At 44.5% G+C, this 18,197-nt stretch overlaps 1 protein-coding gene across 3 annotated transcripts in view; it reads right to left on the bottom strand.

Annotated features, from left to right (window-relative positions):
* Positions 1–18,197, bottom strand: part of Grik4 (glutamate ionotropic receptor kainate type subunit 4) — a 436,311-nt gene that overhangs the window by 9,984 nt on the left and 408,130 nt on the right. For all 3 annotated transcript variants that reach the window (XR_015451727.1, XM_087212564.1, XM_021249070.2), the window contains 4 exons: positions 16,468–16,641; positions 12,964–13,129; positions 11,383–11,608; positions 7,453–7,581 (listed from right to left, as the gene is read on the bottom strand). Coding sequence is in view for 2 of the 3 variants with exons in the window: in XM_087212564.1 (XP_087068690.1) it covers positions 7,453–7,581; positions 11,383–11,608; positions 12,964–13,129; positions 16,468–16,641 (695 nt within the window). In the remaining variant the exon portion in view is untranslated. The remainder of the gene's footprint in view (positions 1–7,452; positions 7,582–11,382; positions 11,609–12,963; positions 13,130–16,467; positions 16,642–18,197) is intronic.

Genomic DNA, 18,197 nt, shown 5'->3' with positions numbered 1-18,197 from the left:
CCCCTCCTCCTCCTCCTCCTCCTCCTCTTAGGAGTGAGGCTTGTATACCATTCGTGCTTTTAGGAAGTTATTGGAAAGTGGAAGCAAGAATAGACTCCTGGCAGAGTCATAGTTGAGAAACAGATGGAGCAGGGAGTGGAAAGGGAGTGTTTAGAGAGTGCAGCAGTTCTGCTTAACACTGTCATCAGTTATCCTTGAGAAGTTAGATGCCTTGCACAGCATACAGCATTCATCAGAAAGGGCCTTTGTTGTGGACTCCCTCCATTCTGAGAGACCCTTGCCTCACTCACAGATGCCTCCACACCTGCAAGAGAGACTGGGGAGCCATCTAGTCGCCCCCTCCCTTCTCTTCTTCAGATGGGACCACACATGAGCCATCCAGACAGATGGCTTGGAAACTGGGATTTGCTCCTGATGCTCAAGTCTCCCTGAGCCTCAGCTATGCCCAAGCAATGAGCCTGCATTAGCTGAAATAGAATCAAATTTTCCTCAAAACCTCCTGGTTGGCTGAATACTAACTTTGGTGTCACTCACAGATTGCCCATAAACACACATGATAGTTCAAATGGATCACTTTCTCTGTCTCTAGAACTGCAGAGAGGAATGGCAACCAGGAACAGACTACCTTTGAAGTGATGTGAATCTCCACCTACCCACCTGTCCTTCCTTTGGTTCTGACTGGTTAATGATGACTTCTTGGATTTGGGCACACTTGTGCTTTGCTCTTAAGACTGTCACATAACTCCAAGGAGTACTGTGGTTGATTACAGCAGAGGGGGTGCTTCCTTGGAACAAAGGTATGACAAGCACCTGTACCTCAGAGGCACAGGCAGAGAATGCAAGCTATGGAGGCAAATACAAAGAGTACACAAATACACATGGGGGTGGGGGAGAGCACAGACCAGTGCCACAATCCATACAAGGTGACAGAATTCTTTGATGTTACTTAACAAATCATTATGGAGGATCTGGAGCCCATTAGTTGGGGACTGTGCTAAGTGCCAAGCTCTGTGCAAGCTCACATATCAAGAGTATTTGACAAATTCATGTATCCTTGGACCCATCTGGTTTCAAACACTTTCATCTCAGAGCCACATTCATCAGCATCCATGTAGATAGAGCAAACAGTCCCGTCTCCATGGGCTTAACGTAAATACCAGCTTCACATGCCCATGTGTAAACTGACCTATATGACAGTCCCAGAAAAAGAAAGTGACTTATTATGTGTGTGCTGCTGAGAACTGTGACACAGTAAACTTGCCATTGCTTCTTGCATCACTGTGACATCTGTTGAATAGAGGCCTACCCGATTTGGGAAAGAATGAAGGAAACATAGGAGAAAGATACACCAACTAGAAGAGGAATAGGAGAGGAATTTGATAAATTTTGCTATTTATCAAAATGAAAGTTATGAGAGAAACTCTTTATAATTTATCAAAATATAAGCTCAAGTATCTCATGTTTTAAAACTTTTTGTCTCATTCAACACTATACAGCAGACCCTATTTCACAAAGAAACAAATTCAAAGATCTTAAGTTGCTCAAGTTTTCACAATGAACATGGGAATTTTAGATAAATCTGATTCCAAAGTTTATGCTCTTTATAGATATGAGACTGACTTTGTGACTGTTTAGTATGAGTAAAGTTTTCATGATATTTTGCCCCTGGTACTAGAAATTAAACCCAGGGATACTTTTCCACTGAGCAATATCCCTAGGCTTTTATATTTTTATTTGAGACAAGGTCTCCCTAAATTGCCCAGTTGACCTTGAACTTGTGATCCACCTGCCCCAGCCTCTGGAGTAGGGGATTACAGGCATGTGCAACTGTGCCTAGCTCCATGCTATTTTAATTCAATCCTTACATTTGCCTTGTGACACAATACTGTTCATACCTCCATTTTTCTGTCAATTACCCAGGTGTGAGAAGTTCGGTAACTAACTATGGGTAACAAGTGAAAGTGCCCAAGCCCATATGAAGCCAGGGCCCTTGCCCTCCCAATGTCCCTGGTCACTGGATCCACTCAGGCTGCACAGACGTGATGACAGAGCCCAGCTTCCATGCCAATGATGAGTGGGTTCATTCCTGGGAACCTCCAGAGTGACAGAGGGGAAGAGTTCTGTGCATGGGCTACAAATTCAGCTCATCAAATTCCTTTCTGTCCCATAGAACATCACATCAAATGTTTGAATTGGTGAAATCCACTTCATCTTGGCTCAGTTTCCAGACAGAGATGGGCTGTAGTCTTTGTAATTGCTGCCTTCCTTTGCTGCAGACTTGCTGGGATACCATTTGCCTCTGTTTCTGATCATGCTTTCTGGCAAGCCCCTGGGGGTTTCTCCATCACTCAGCAATCAATCTGATTTGATTAGGGATGAGCTTCCTCTGCAGCATCTCTGAGACACTATCAAGCTCCCACATTCAGTTTCAGCCTTCATGCTCTCCAGTGAAACCAGAGAACCCAGATAGCCAAGCTGGGCCCCCTGAGAAGAGAGAAAAACGTCCCCAGAGTCCCCCTTTCCCCATCACCTGGCCCCACTCCTATTAAGATGTCTCCTGCTTTCATTCCCATTGAGCCAGACAGCAAACTTCCTGTTCACCAAGGATTCTGAGTCAATGCCACTGGCCTCTTTTTTATTCCTGAAAGGGGACCCTGATTTTCACAGCCTGGTGGTGTATTTCTGTTTCGTTGAAGCCTGACTGTAAGCTTGCATTTTTCAAGATAAATGTATTTAATTTCCTGGGAGTTCACCAACCACCTTTTTTGTCTAGTAATTATTCTGCAAAGCCTTCAGTAATCCAATCTCCTTGAATTGGGTTGCCAGCATACGTGAGTGGCTAGCAATATTTCTTTTTATAGGAGCTGAGTGAAAAAATAAATAAATAAATAAATAAATAAATAAATAAAATGTTTTTGCAAAGAGAAGGTAGAAGCAAATGAAACTGCTTGGAATGGAGCTTTCTCTGTTTTGTAATCTCCAGTCTTCCACACAATCTGCCGTTTCATTTTTCAGGCGGTTGTATAAAGGTAGATAGTCATTAGGCTATAGGCAGGGAAAGCAAGAGGGGAGATGAAGTGAAGGGGGAAAGAAACAAGGAATACCTGATGGCAAAGCTCGAGATGGGTGGCATCATCCCAATGTTAGGATTCTTCTCGATGTTTGGCAGTGATGTTTTAGTTGGATTATTGGATTAGAAGTAGAGTGAGCACCAGTTCCTTTTCTTTGCAAATTCTCACATTTTAATAGGATAACAAAGCAGAAAAGTATTATATTAGGCACTGGCATGTTGTTTAGTACATTTTAATTGAAACCAAAAGTGTCTATAGCCGCTGTCACCTTTAGAGGTCTCTGAAGAAAGGACCCCCCTCCTACTCCTATCTAGAGGACCTCCATCTCTCTCTGCCAGTTCCATACTCCTCTTTAGGCACATATGAAAGCCAGCTGATTCAAATTACAGAAAGAAAGATCACCTAGGAGCTGCCATGGAAAGAAAATTAAAACTACTGCCCTCTGTTCTTTTTGAGACACAAGGGAAAAAATATTCCTGGTGCTTGGTTTCTGGTGGCCATTTGAAGACTTCAAGGAAGGGATCTTTTGGGTCATGGCAGTCCTGTTTCTCTGATGAGTCTCTTGAGTAGTAAGTTATACATCATAGTAAGCCCAATGGCTAATTTGCGAGAGAGAGAGAGAGAGAGTGTGAGAGAGAGAGATGGATGAAGCAATAACACCTTATGTTTGAGGCTAGTGCCTCTTGCTTACCCTGGAGGAAGTCATGTGGAATTTCACTTAGCCAAGAAGGCTTTGAGCCTCTTTGAGTGATGTTTGCCTGGTCTCCATCACAGCCAAAATGGAGCCACTGCATAACACTGGCCTCGCTCGCTGCTGGCCAATGCCCTTCTTTCATGGCAACTTGCACAGCATCTCCTGGACAGTCCCATGCTTGGACATCACCGCTTGATGAGTAGAGACCACCCTTTGTTCCAAAGGACAGTGGCAGACAGGCAAGTTAATGCTGGTGGGTAGATAGAACTCAGGCATTCTCTGAAGCCCTGGGATCCAGGAAAGATGACTTCTGTTGATAATCCTCTTTCATCTGTTCAATTCTCTTCTCTGTGCCAGGGAATTTGGTCCTCATGCACAGTAGAGAGGCCTCCTGCTCACACCTTCCTATCTGGGATCCTGATCTCCCTGTCAGCTCTCCTCCACCCTGAGCTCTGCTGTAAGATCAGTCTACCTGGATCTCCATGGAATGGGGAAGCATTTCCAAAGCCAACAACTGCAAAATTGGTGACTATTTTTCAATGTGTGAACATAATTTTTACTTGTAACTTTCATTTCTATGTGATTTCCAAATGCACAGAGAATTCTCAGTCATTTCAGGTTTAAATTCAATGTTTTCTCCTTCCCTCTGGGGGAATATTTCAGGGCTGGGATTCAGAAGGAGGACCAATCTGTGTCAGCATGGGGTGGGGGTGGGGGTGTGGTCTTAACTGGAGTCCACTTAGATTTCTAATATCCCTGTCTAGGGCCTACAAAAACTCAGGCCTTTCACTGGGTCTTCTCTGCCCTGGGTTCCCATGTACCATCCTTCATGTGCCCACTCCACTGTGGCATATCACATATTTCTGGGGTTCGCCAAACTCCAGAAAAGGCAGAAAAAACTTTTTATAACGCTTTCAATTCCTAGCTAATTCTATAGGTGATACCTGTCACTACTCAGCTCCCAAAAAGGCGCAGAGGCTCATTTTCAGGGACTGGCCACATTCCAATGTGTCCTGGCCAGGTCATCTTTTTATCTGGTTTGCAAATTTGGTGGCATAGGCTCTTCTATTTCATTTGTTTCACTCTCTCACTTCTAGCATCAACCTTATGCACAATTTCTTTTGGGCATCCATTTCTGTATTCCAAAATAATTCCCTAGTAAATCAACAACCTTGCTTTAAGAACATTGTTTCTCCAATGAATTGTAAAAAGACTTGTTTTGGAACTTAAAGCCAATAATTTGATTTGCTTTCTCCTGAGGTAATAACTGTCCCTTGGAAATAGGAACACCACTAAGAGCTCAGAAATCACTCTATGGCTCCAGCCTTCATGGTGCCACATGTCACTCTAGAACCTCTGACATTTTCAGCCAGTTCTCTCAAACTGGGTCCAGCATGCTCTGCTATGCCTGGGCTGCAAACTGGATCCCAGCTGCACCTTCAGTCCCAGCACACAGGCCTGCCCACTGTACTAATTTCTGCTTCTATGTCCTTCCTCAATGTGCCTATTTGCCTGCAATACCTTCTCCCCGGTATTGTTACTTGTTCAATTCCTGTGCATTGTCAGAATCTAGTTCATTCTACCCAATGAAAATGTTCTGATATTTTTCTCTATATCTCCTCTGTTTTTTTCTCCCTGTGCAAGTAGTAGAGTTAGTCTCCTCTGTATTACCCCCACCCCCAACAGAATTTAATTGTAATTTGGCTAGAATCTATAATTTTGCTAGTCACTTAAGTTTGTTGGTTTTGTTTCCAGAAATCACTCTAGGATATTTCATAGGAAATCTGTAGGATTTTCTTATTCTCTGGAGTAAAAACAATGGTCTGAAATACCATCACTCAGGATTTCTTTGTTTATTGAATGGCTGGCTGACCATGAAAATAACTTATCTGTAGACAGCTCACAGAACCAGCCTGCCCTGGAGTTGTTTTGTTTTGTTTTATTTTGCTACTGGGGATTAAACCCAGGGCACTCTACCACTGAGCTACACCCCCACCCCTTTCTATTTTTTTTTAAGACAAGGTCTTGCCCAGGGAGGCCTTGAACTTGAGATCCTCCTTCTTCAACTTCCTGAATATCTGGGATTACACTACCTGGAGTTGAGAGCAGTATGGCACAGCAGGAGTGCAGAACAGTAACACTGTGATGCCTTGGGCCCTTACCATGAGCTAAGCTCCATGCTACTTCACTCAACCTTCACAATAACCTGATCATGCCCTGGTTATTGTATTCATTCCGCAGATTTTTTAAAAAATGAGAATTCAGTAGTGGTAACTAATGTGCCTAAGCTCACAGATTAGCAGTAAGTGGAGCTGGGAATCAAACAAGATCTGCCCATGCCAATGTCCACTAGTGGCCAGTGCCCTCCTGAAGGGCAGCCCTAGTCTTTGCAGAGAGAAGAGCCAAGAAGTGTGTGGCCTGCCCAGGTTCTTTTGAAGACAGCACTTCCTTTACATTACAAATGACTTGCACTTTACATCCCTATTCCGGAAACCTCTCTTTGCCAGATAAGAGATCCATGTGTAGACACTTAGAAACATAGTTGTTCATTCACTGTCTCATCAAGGATAATCATTCATGCTGAGAAGAAAGGCAAGTGCATGCTATCCTTCATTCTGCTCCTCAGCTACCTTCCTAGGGGATGATGTGCACAGGTAAATTTGTTGCATGTTTTAGCAAGGCTATAGTGGATTACTAGTATGATCATATGCTGTTTTCTCCAAACCAGGACATTTTGAGAATAAATGTTATCTAAAAATAGCTAACAGATATTACTGATCTACAAAATATGTAATCGGGACAAACCAGGATATGTTCCCCTGTAGAAAATCTGGATGTTCAGGGACCCTCTACACTCTTATTACACATGTAGTTGGTGGGAGACTGCTTTCCATTCAACCCAATGCAAATTCAACATTCGTTTATTCATTCAGTAAAAAATATCCATGGACCAGGCCCTCTGCAGAAGACATACCTTGCCCTCATGAAACCCACTTTCCAGTAGAAGAGGTGGAAAGTAAATACACAAACACATTACATCAGGTGGTAATGAGGTCTGAAATTGGGGTTATGGTGGGAAGGGGAGTGAGGACCTCTCTGAGGGAGGGCTCCCAGGGAAGCTGGGGAGGGTGCAAGCACGTGCCCACCTTGGTATGGAAGCAAGCTGGGAAGTGTGAGGAGGAGAAAGAGAAGAGCAAGTCACAAGGGGAGCCGGTCACATAGGGCCCTGAGGTAATAGCTTGAATTTTATTCCAAGATGAGGAGCCACTGGAAGGGCAATGCTGCAATCCAATTTACATTTTAAAGAAGAATCATCCAGGCTAGTAGTAGAGAATACACTACTGAGATGTAAAAATGGGAAAAGGATCCAGGCTATTGCAACCACACAGGTGGGAGATGTTGGAAATATGCACTAGAGTGGAAGCCTTGGTGCTGGGGATTACAGTGGTGGATCCAGGACACAAAGCAGAGGCTGTGCCTGCAGTTCTTGTGGGCCAGGGGTACACTGGGTACCTACAGTATATAAGACCCTGGGACAAGCCTGACTCCAGCCAGCCCCAGTCTGGTCTGCCATGTCTTCCAGAGCTCATTCTCTCTTCGTCCTAGAAGTCATTACTTGAAATCTGGACATAAGAAACAAATGCTTTTGTCCTCTAGGGTGGGAGGAAAGGTCTTGAACATCTTTACCTTTAGCTCTGTGATCTTCCTCCTTGGGACACTTCCCCCCTTCCCACCACTTGCGCTTCAGGATTTCAAGGCGATTGTTCTCCTGCAGCTGGAGAATGGCCAGGTCAAACTCGTCCCGGAAAACTGAACCTGTGGGGTCATAAGAGAGTCCAAGACACAGGATGTGAATGTCCTCCTGGGCGCTGCTCCAGTCCCCTTCCTAGCACATCATCTGGCCGCTCTGCCTGCTTGAACCTCAGGAAGAGGGACAGATGCAGCAGGTGGGCCCTGATCACTAGACCACTGTTATCCCACTCTACTCCACTCCATCTCCTCCTCTGCAGTAAAGGAGAGCCTTCTGGTTTCATGCAGGCTTCTTGATCTCTTCTACTTTCCTTCCATCTTCACTGACTGGTAGATCCAACCCAATGCCAAAGACTCCAGGATGGGCCAAGTAATGGCTTCCCAGAAGGTTGCACCACAGCACCTCCCTGTCTGGGCATTCTCAATTTCTAAATTTAAAAGGTGGCCTAGACATGTGAAGTGATCTGTCCACTGATAAACAGGAAGCCAGTGGCAGAACTTCCTACTTGCCTCCAGGGGGATGAAGTTTGTGTTTCTGTGACACAGACTTCTCAGTCAGTCATCCAATTTCTACTTCACCTAATTTCTCAGGCACTTGTAATGCTACACTTGACCTAGAGCAGTAAGAGAAGAGCCACCCCAGAGCGTGACAGAAGCCTCCTCTTGTCCATCTGCATGGGGTGTCCCCAAGCCTCATAGCTGCCTGCTGAATGCACTAGGACCACTGGCCTGTCTATTACTCTATCATCCCCCACTGCTCCCTCCCTCCTCAAACAGAAGGCTTCTTTCTGTTCAGTGCAATTTAAAATTTTTTCTGATGGAATACAGTCAAGGAGCTTTGGTTCTAGAATTAAGGTTTAATCACAAAAACCAGCTTAAATGAAACCATGGAAAGCTTAATGTTCCACAGTAGTCTGAGGCCTGAGATCATTAAGAGAAAGCTACCAAGAGAGTGGAAAACAACTAAGCTGTCCAGTTTCCTTATCAAGGCTCTATGGAGGTCTGATATCAACAGATGCCTGAGAGGAAAAAGGTTATAGTGAAGGATTTGGGCAGAAGCTTGGAACAAAGCTTCTCAAATTTTAATGTGCATGGGAATCACCTGGGGGTTTAGTGGAACTGTAAATTTTGATTCAGTAGGTTTTGGGTGGGGCCTGAGATTCTGCATTTCCAAAAACTCCAAGGTAATGCCCAAGCTGCTGGCTATGGGCTGCACTTTGAGAGGCAAAGAGCTAGATCTCTCAGACTCTGGCAGTCCCAGACACATAGGGTAGAACATTCCATACTATAGACACAACTATGCCTGGAAACACCCATGCCAAGCCTGTGTAACTGGTCCAGGTGAACATCAGCAGAGTCCCATGTAGAGTAGGTGCTTACTAAACATCTGTAGTGAATGTATATATGAACAAGTTGCCTAGCAGATGTGGTTAGGTGTAAGGCTTATGAACATTCCAGGTTTAGAGACATCTGTCTATCCCATAGCACACCTTCATTTCAAGAAGTTTCTAGGCATTTTCAACCCAATCCCATAATCCCCTTAAAGGCGTCACAGAAAAGAGCTATTCTGCTTACTTCTTAGTGACTTACTTAGCTCCTAAACCACCCAACCAATTTTGCATCTCATTCTTCATTCTATTTCTCTTTAGTTCTTCTTTATTTATGTCCAACAACATGGCTAATTCTGAAGTTATTCCTTCACTTCTCTCTTAAGAATGAGATACATGTGTAACCTCAGGGGACTGAATCCTATCTCATCAGTGAACTCTGTAATGTTTTTCCCAGCCTTCTGTGAGAACCACAGCACATCTTCCCACCTATCCTGCCCTGCCTAGCTGGTGGGTCCAATGAGCAGCATGGTCTGATCAGTGAAATACTAGATTTGAAGACAAGCATCCCAGATTCAAGCCAGCCTCTTGACCTATTCTGTGGCCTTGGACAAGCAACCTATCTTCTCTGAATCTCTGTTCTGCCTTCTATAGAATGGGAATAAACACATCTATTTCATAAATGGGACAATTAAGTGAGATAAGACATGAGAAAATAATATCAGATCAGACACAAAAAATGAATGCATTTCCCACCATTTTCCCTTGGTTATTAGTGAAACTTCTAGAATTGGTCTGTTTTACCTCAACTATACACAGTCAAATTTCTAATGAAAATATTGGAAGCACTTGACATTTGAGTTGAACTAATTAAGTAGCTAGAATATCACCAAGATGCACCTTAAGTTCATTTTGTGGCTCACTCCACCATCTTGAAAGAAAATGTCAGCCAATACATTTCTCAAATGGGCCCATAATCTGTAATATTAATGGACAATGATGTAATATGACAGTAAATAGAGGATGTGTCCATTTCAGGTGTACTGAGTGAGGCCTCCAGTTTACAGAACCAAAAGTGTCAGAACCTAGAGTTCAGAGATGAACCATATTACTCCCTTGGTTCAGCTGCTTGGTTTCTGACCAGTATTTAAGAAGTCATATTTTTATCAGATAACATAGGGAATTATGACAAAGGTGGGAAGGACACTAATATTTCCTCAGGCAGGCTAAGTGCAAGACACTGTGACCAGATTATCAGGTTTAACCCTCACAATAACCCAATGAATAGGTATTAGAAACAATTTTATTAATGGGATAATTGAGAGTCCGAGATGTTAAACAGACTCTCTAAAGTACCAGGATGGCAGTAAACAGGATGCTTTCCCAAGTCAGTCTGACTCTAACACCATGCTCATTACACTTCACAGGTATAAGTGAATCCTATAACTTATAGAGCTTGCAGTTAGGTAAAGATCAGTAGATGGGACAGACGATATAACAACAAAGATGTGCATACAGTATATCAATGTTCTCATATTATCTGACCACCTCAACTCCCATTTCTTCTCCAGATGCCTTGATAAAGAATACACAGGTACAAAGACAACCCTATGCATCAGTGGCTCTCAGTGGTGCACTTGGGGAAGGGTACATATCAGAATCACCAGGAGAACATACTCAGATTTCTCCACAATCACAACAACAGCTAAAAATGTTTCCCTCATCTGGTGGAAGCACTACCAGCAGGGGAAGGCCCAAGTGTGAACAAACTTTAAAAAGCACAGCTAAGATACCTTCTGGAAGCCAACTATCTCCACCCTCCTATAACACAACATGCAGATAGCACCAGACAGCAAGCTGAACACCAGAGCTTTGACATCCTTTCTCCATCACTCATGCCGAATCAGAGTGGATGGATCTGTGAAATCCAAAAATAACTGAAAGCCATCACATCCAATAACATCAGCAAACTTTTCACAGTGAAACAAACAAAAAGCAAAATTAATCCATTCATTTAGGTGTTACGACCTCTTCCTTCTTCCCCCTGCTAGTAGAGATGTCAATCAAAGAAATGGACAAAGGACAGGAAACAGAAAAAGAGAAGCAAGTATCCATTACTGAGGGCATCAATATGCCCTTTCATAATGAGAATTAGCCTATAATAATAAATCAATTAAATAACCAATCAAGCATTTCTTTCATATTTACAGACAGGGTGCTTAACACTGATTAGTAAAAGTATATGGGTTTGCTGTTACTTTTTTTAAACCTTGAGAAGGCCCACTTGAAGTCGATGTTAAATTGGTTCTGGAACAGGAGTTACTGTATACATTTTTTAATTTACTTGATTATCAATACTGGGGATTGAATCCAGCACCCTATGCATGCTAGCCAGCCAAGCATTCTAGTGCTGAGCTACATCCTCAGCCTGAAATCCTGAAACAGGAGTTACTGAATTCAGCATTGTGTTCAATAGTTTTAGTTGCCCCGAGCCTGCCTGGATGAAGCTACCCAGTGAGGCTGCTCCTTGCCTGCCTACCGACTGGCATGCCAATCCCATAGCCCTTGGTGTCCAGCAGGCCCCCAATCTGAGTGAGGTTGCAGTTTCGCTGCCGATAGTACTCATTCATGGTGGACTCCAGCAGAAAGGCATAGTTGGAGTTCAACACCCTGGCAATTCCCTCCTCTGTGCTCTTCACAAACACACTTGGCTGCTTGGAGTACATGTAATTCCACATGCGTTGGTAGGTCTGGTAGCGGGAATTCTGGGGAAACAGCAGAAGGAAGCAAGATTGGGAAAAGAGAAAGGAAATGTTGGTTTAAAGAGGAAGGGAATCAAAATGGGCCTTAAATTACTGGCCCTTCCACCACTTGCCCCCTCATAACAGTCAAGAACCTTTTCCCTTCCATCTCTCTATTTAAGATGTTCACTGCCATTGTGCTTGCACAAAGATGAGGGTACAACTGGGTCCCAAGGCACCGGGAATTCTGACTACTGGTTTGATCATCAGTTCTGTCTCATCGACCCTAGAGATCTGTCATTGACACCTTCTATTTTCTGGTAAAACTGAACTTCTGGCTATGTCCTTTCATCACCCTTCAGTTTGGAGTAGGGAATTCAGGTTCATTCAGGACTTAAACAGAGATGTCACCTGCAGAAGCGGTGCCACTATTTGCTATTTACGCTGAAACAATTTATCTCTCATATATCCAATGCTGGCTTCTATTTTATTTTACCTATAATAATCCAGAGAATTCTGGGGTCTCTCCAAACTTTGTGGTTACATGATGCTTTCTGTGGTCTCTGTGCCAACAGGCTCTGAGACTTGCATGGAAAACAGAAAATGGAAGGACTTGAGGTTGTTTCATTAAAAAATGAGCTTCTTGGATGTTTGGTAGGTTGGATACCTGTTAGCCCCAGGGGAAATCTGCTTCCCTTGAGATCTTGAAGCCTATGAAAACTACTGGTCTGCCTGGCCTTGTTCTGTCAGCCTTGGTGATCAATCAGCTTGTCAGTCAGTGAACACATTATTGTGGCAGACCCTTCCCCTAAGCCTTGCAAGGAAATCCCAAAGGAACTAAGAGGGCCTATCAGCCTGGAATTGATGATTTCATTTCATCTTAATCTAGTATTCCTCAAACACCAGTCATTTGTGTACTGTTTTAATCTTGTTTGGTCTTAGTAACACCTAAAAAATCTACTTCACTTCTTAAAATTTAAATATATACATTAGTTCCACTCTATACAATAATGTAAATAAAACTATAGGTTTGATTCACAGCATATATATATATATATATATATATATATATATATATATATATGAAGCTATTGCATTTAAACAAGTTCTACCACATTAGACATAAAATCATCTCGAGTACTAACAGTTGTCCATGTACATCACTCTGGGATAGGCTAATATTAACCCAAAGTCCTTTTGGGACCTCATTCTGGCTCATTTTGTGGAACAGGAGAAAAATGAGCCCCGTGTGGATCTCCAAACTAAGTGTTCCAAAGAGATAATGAGACGAGAAGAGATGTTTTTAACTCCAGTGGACAAACATCTCAACTTTATTCTGCCCAATTCCCAATGTTGGCGAGCAACCAAATGGGGTTTACTTGGAAGAAGGTCATGCTGGAGCCTCCGTGAATTGTGCCATATTCAATGGCGGTCTGGTCAGCCAGGTCATCCACTGACTCAATGGGCACATCCATGCGCTGCACGGTCAGGAAGGCTGCCAGGTTGGCCGTGTAGGATGAGATGATAATCAGCGTGAATGCCCACCTATGTAGGAAAAGACCAGGAAGTCATCATTGCCCAGGCACTCCCACTTGTCTTGGCCCCCAAACCCAGTCCTGCTGTGACATAGGAGAGACCAGGGGTCTGTCTGTCTTCTAAAGGAGCTCTCAGCTTAGTGGGGGAAGAGAAAGGAGGCAGGGCATATGATGTCAAGAGAACATGAATTGAGTCTGTTGAGTGTTGCTTGGAAAAACACAATTGACATTTTTTTCTTGTTTCTGAAAGGAGGTGATTATTGGCTGTTATTCAGAAGATGTGTAGTCCATGCACATGAGATAGTCTGGGGACTATGGGAAATGAGTTAGTAAATGAGCTGAGGGTTCCGACTTGGACTTGGTTCAGAGATAGAACTGGGCCGGCTTCCAACCTCCTCATGCTGAAGTCAGCCTTCAGATGTGAATGGCCAGGTACCAAGCACCTACCATGAGCTCAATTGCCACACTACATAATCCCTGCAACTCAAGGAGGTAAATGTCCTACCCCAATCTTACAGGGGAGGAAACTGAGGCTGGAGAAATAAAGTAACTTGCCAAGTAGCACAATGATATGTGTGTATTTCAGAAGCAGTTCTATAAATCTTGACGGCAGAAAGTCTTCAATGAAGACAAACTAATGGAAAACACCTTCAGCTTGCCAAAATGTTAGAATTTGAAAATACTCTTACAATGGTCATGCTACCTCAAATTAGAAGATTATTTTATTGAGTAGTTACAGCTCATTTAAAGTTAGAATAATTTTGCAATGCAGGCAGAATATATGCTAAAGCCATTAACAAGTTTGTTCACTTAGGTAGATGAAACAAACTTTTCTCACCTGGTTAACAGTATGGATCTGCATCCCAATCCTTTTGATGTAAGGAGCTCAAACAGAGACTAAGCCCAATTTAGGTTGAAGAATCACAAATTCTGAATCAGTGAGGTCTGAATTCTTGAGCTTTCACTTCTTATAAGGATATTGCTAGCTAAAGCATAGGCCACAGGACTTAGCAACTGGTAGCCGCTGGGTAGATGTTCAAAAGCAAGAAGTCTCATTGCCTTTCTTGCCACTGTCATTAGGAACTTCTACTGGCTCCCTCCCTAGGGTTGAAGTGACGGGGTATCCACAAGGCACAGATACCCATCGATAGTTATATCTTTATGCTGGATCACCACTGAGGTGAACGGGCTTTCAATACTGGTCATACTCCATCAGTGAGATCATGGGGGAAGGCTCCTGGTCCTCTCCAAGATCATCTGTCTAATGGGGATAATAAAGCCTGCTCTGCCTGTCTAGGGAGAGTTGTGACATCAAATGAGAGAGTATATCATTAGTGATCAGTAATCTGTAAAGGACTACATGAATGTGAGAGATACAGAGAAATGTAAAGAGAGACCTCCAGCCTGCATATGGGTGAAAACCACTTGGTTACCTCCTTATATCTTCCCCATGTGAGACCTGTAAGTGTCAGGTGTCCCTCCCTGCTCAAGACCTGCTCTCATTGCCCTGGGTGCTGACTTCTGCCCCGTTGGAAGTTGTTTCTCATGACCATCCCCAGGAACAAGCCAGTGTCTTCCTACTGCTTAGTTGCACTGGTGAGAGCTGGGACTCACTGAGTCCTGGGTGAGGACATGGCCTTAAGGTTGGCTGGGAGTTTCCCTCATCCATAGGAATACACTCTGACATCTGTTCTACCTTAGGTAGGCTGGCAGCAGTCTAGGGCCCTGGTCATAAGGGAAGGAGTCAGAGAACCTAAGTAGCTCAATGCAAGCCCATCACCTTTGCTGAGAAAGCAAAGGATGCTCATGCAGTTTCTGGGGGGTGGTGGGCAGGGCTCCCATGTTAAAGGGGTGTTATTGGTTGTGATGTTTGTGTTCTCATGAGCAGCATGGCATTTTCTGTCAATTGTTCTGGTGAGGAGGCCAAGGCAACTCTGACTTCGGATCTCCCAACACCCAGGGAACTGACCAAACTGTGGCCTTGATTTAGTAAGGGAACAGTGAGCATAGCATCCCTCACCATGGCTCCTCTTTAGTGCTGAAGCCCCTTCCCAACACACTCTAGGACTCAGTAACCAGGCCACCAGGGCCAGCTTTTTAGAGCAGCACCTTTCAAGACTCACACCTCTGAAGCTCTCTAGATGAGGGGTCTTGGGCATAGGCTGCAGAGGGCAGCCAGGTGGATGAAGCAGGCAACAGGGCCTTGCTGTACCAAGGGGCAAGTGCACCCTCTGGAAGGAAGATCCCCAGGCACAATGAGGTCAACATCCTCAGCTGATGGGTGCTCATCTCCCAGGGTGACTCCTCTGATTTCCTGAATTTTGAGAGAACTCTGGGACTGCTCCTGCCAAGCTATCCATTTTTCCTGGGGACAGTGAGTCCCAGTTCTCTGCATCAATATACTCAGCAACTTCTTGGCAATGTCTGATAATAGGTGAGCATTTTTCCCAACTCATTTAAATCATACTATATGTATTATTTATTAAGGAAATGAGTATTCAAAATAGGAAGGGGCTGCTGTCCCAGGGACTAGCCCCAGCTGCAGCTGCTCCCCTGCTGCCTCTGTCCAGACCATCCCCTGACCTTGGCACCGGAACCCATGGAAAGAAACACCACTTTTCCTTTCCTGTAGTCTAAACAGGCTGAGAAGGAGGCAAGAGGACCAAGGATGTTAAGTCCTGTAAGTTGCTGCAGCCAAACTGAAAGTGGATTTCAAGAGGGGATCAGAAACTATCTCTTGCAAACTAACCTCTCTAGGAGATATATATTATATATGTTTCATTTCCCCCTCACATCTAATAGAAATTATTAGTCCATACATGCATGGGGAAAACACATCCTGGTTTTTAAAGAGGTTTTCTACCCTTGGAATCATTTTCCCATTTCTGGATGTCTAACCCTAACCTCTTTGAAGAGACTACCTGCTATAGGCTCATATTTCATAAATCTGCATATGCCTTGCTGGCCCAGCCTCTCAAAACTCAGGTCATTTACACATTAGGAAGTTATCTTTGCTTGGCTATGGGTCATAAAGGGTGTTTTCTTGCCTCTTCCTGCCTTCCTGGGCTCCTCTCTGCATCCAGACCTCAGAGGCAGAGTAAAGTGAACCAGAGGAGATAAATCAGAATGGGTTGCATCATTGTCTGCAATCTTTGGAACTGGCAAAAGGTAGCTCAGCTCCCTGCTGGATCACCATGAAAAGCGGAGGTTTTAGGGCTCTCATGCAGGGCTTCTGAGGTTCCTGTCTACCAGCAGCTGAGTGAGGGCTTGACTGAGGTCCCTTTTTGCTCCCCATTTGTCTGGTCCCACTGCCCCGCAGGTCTGGCCTTGTCTCCTATGGGACCTTACCAGACGCCACTGACACAGCGGGTGGATAAGGCTCGAGGGGCAATGGTGGAGCCCTGCTGCATGAAGCCTCCAACTGGAAACCAGAGGCTGTTGCCGAGAGAGTACTGGTTCACTAGGAGGTTGCACCGGCCCTGGGCACATGGGTGAGGGCTGTACCACTCGTAGGGCGTCAACCTGTGGGAGAAAAGGAACATACACCGGTGTTGAGGGGACAAGTGTGAATAAAGGGTGCTGGGCAGAGAAGCACCAGCTCTCCCTTCTGGCCTCACCACTGTGCCTCAGTAACTGGTCTTGTTGCCTTGGGCCAGCCACTTTCTTTTGCTGAATTTGAAGCCCTTCTTCCCCAAAAAGTTACAATGGTACACTTGCACTATTGGTGCCCTATTGGTACACTGTTGGTGGATCTCATACTATTTTCTTTAAAGTTACACTTTTCTCCCTGAATATGTTCTGATGTGGAACTCTAATAAACAAAACATAAAAGTGCAGCCCCTTGGTTGGAAACTGGGGATATCAAGGCATGGGCAGCCTTGGTAAGGAAGTTGCTTGTTCTTCTATTCCAAGTTCCCAAGGGATCAGGGAGGAACCTTAGGGTCCCACACAATCAGGGTTTGAAAATCTCAGCCTAGTTCTGGAACTTCAGCCTATATTAGACTCACTCAGGAGGCTTGTTAACACACTGATTGCCATGCCCTACTCCCAAAGCTTCTGAATCAGTGAGTACCAGTGAGACCTAAAATCTGTAAGTTCCCCAGGGATACTGATGCCTGCCATTCAGTGTCCACCCTGAGAAGTAGAGGCTCACACTCCAGGTATACAGCTTCCAGGGTCCCAGCCCTAGAGATTCTGAGACACTGGACCCATGAATTCAAAAGTTTAAAAGCTCCCAGTGTGACTCTGATGATCAGATGGCTGGGGAATGGCAGTAGTTTTCAAATATTTTTTCCCTCTAAAATCTTACCCAGAAATACAATACACAAGAGATAAAAGCAGAGCTAGATCTGGAAGATGAGGAATTGGGGCTCCAGAGCTGTGGTCACTTCCCAAAGGAACTACCCCTATCCTAGCTCCTAGCAGCCTTTGTGCTCCATAGAATCCTTATTACAGACCACTGCCTTAGGACAGAATATCCTAGGCTTGGATATCCTCTCTGTGTGAGTGTGTCTGTGTGTGTGTATGAATGTGCACATACATTGTTAGTCCTTTAATACATTTTTGTTAATGCAGGACACTGTGTGTGGGTGAGGAGGGCAGGGAAGTGGGGCAGCATAGCCCCTAAAGACAGCTTTAGGCTGCCTGGGGCATGGTGAGGCAAGTTTGTGTGTGTGTATCTGCTGATCAAGCCCTAAGAATCCTTCCAGGGCCCTAAAGGTGTTGGGAGCTATGGCATGACATGCACAGGGGCTTAATCACAGGGGCCAGAGAGAATCAAGAGCAAAGGAGCCAGACACATGCAGACAGCTTCCTAAAAGAAGCACAGACAATGCTGTGAAGTGGAGAGTAGAAGTGTCAGCATGTGAGCTCCTGCACCTTGCCAGCTGTCACTGACAACAGATACTTGACAGTAGCAAGAATGAGCCCACGAGGCCCGAGATGGGTAGGTGTCTTGAGAGCAGAAAACTTGGCTGCCTCTGTAGGCTACCGAGTATAAGCCAGGCTACTCTTTGTCAGGTTGGATCTTGTAGGGCCCTGGATGACTTTCCCGATCTTGACCTTGATCTCTACTGGAA

The sequence above is a fragment of the Heterocephalus glaber genome, unplaced genomic scaffold, assembly GCF_053883595.1.
Source record: "Heterocephalus glaber isolate CG9 unplaced genomic scaffold, H.glaber_assembly_v1.0 deba00001431, whole genome shotgun sequence".
NCBI classification, from domain to species: Eukaryota; Metazoa; Chordata; class Mammalia; order Rodentia; family Bathyergidae; genus Heterocephalus; species Heterocephalus glaber.
Note: the sequence above shows the minus strand (reverse complement) of the source record. Positions and strands in the feature narration are given on the sequence as shown.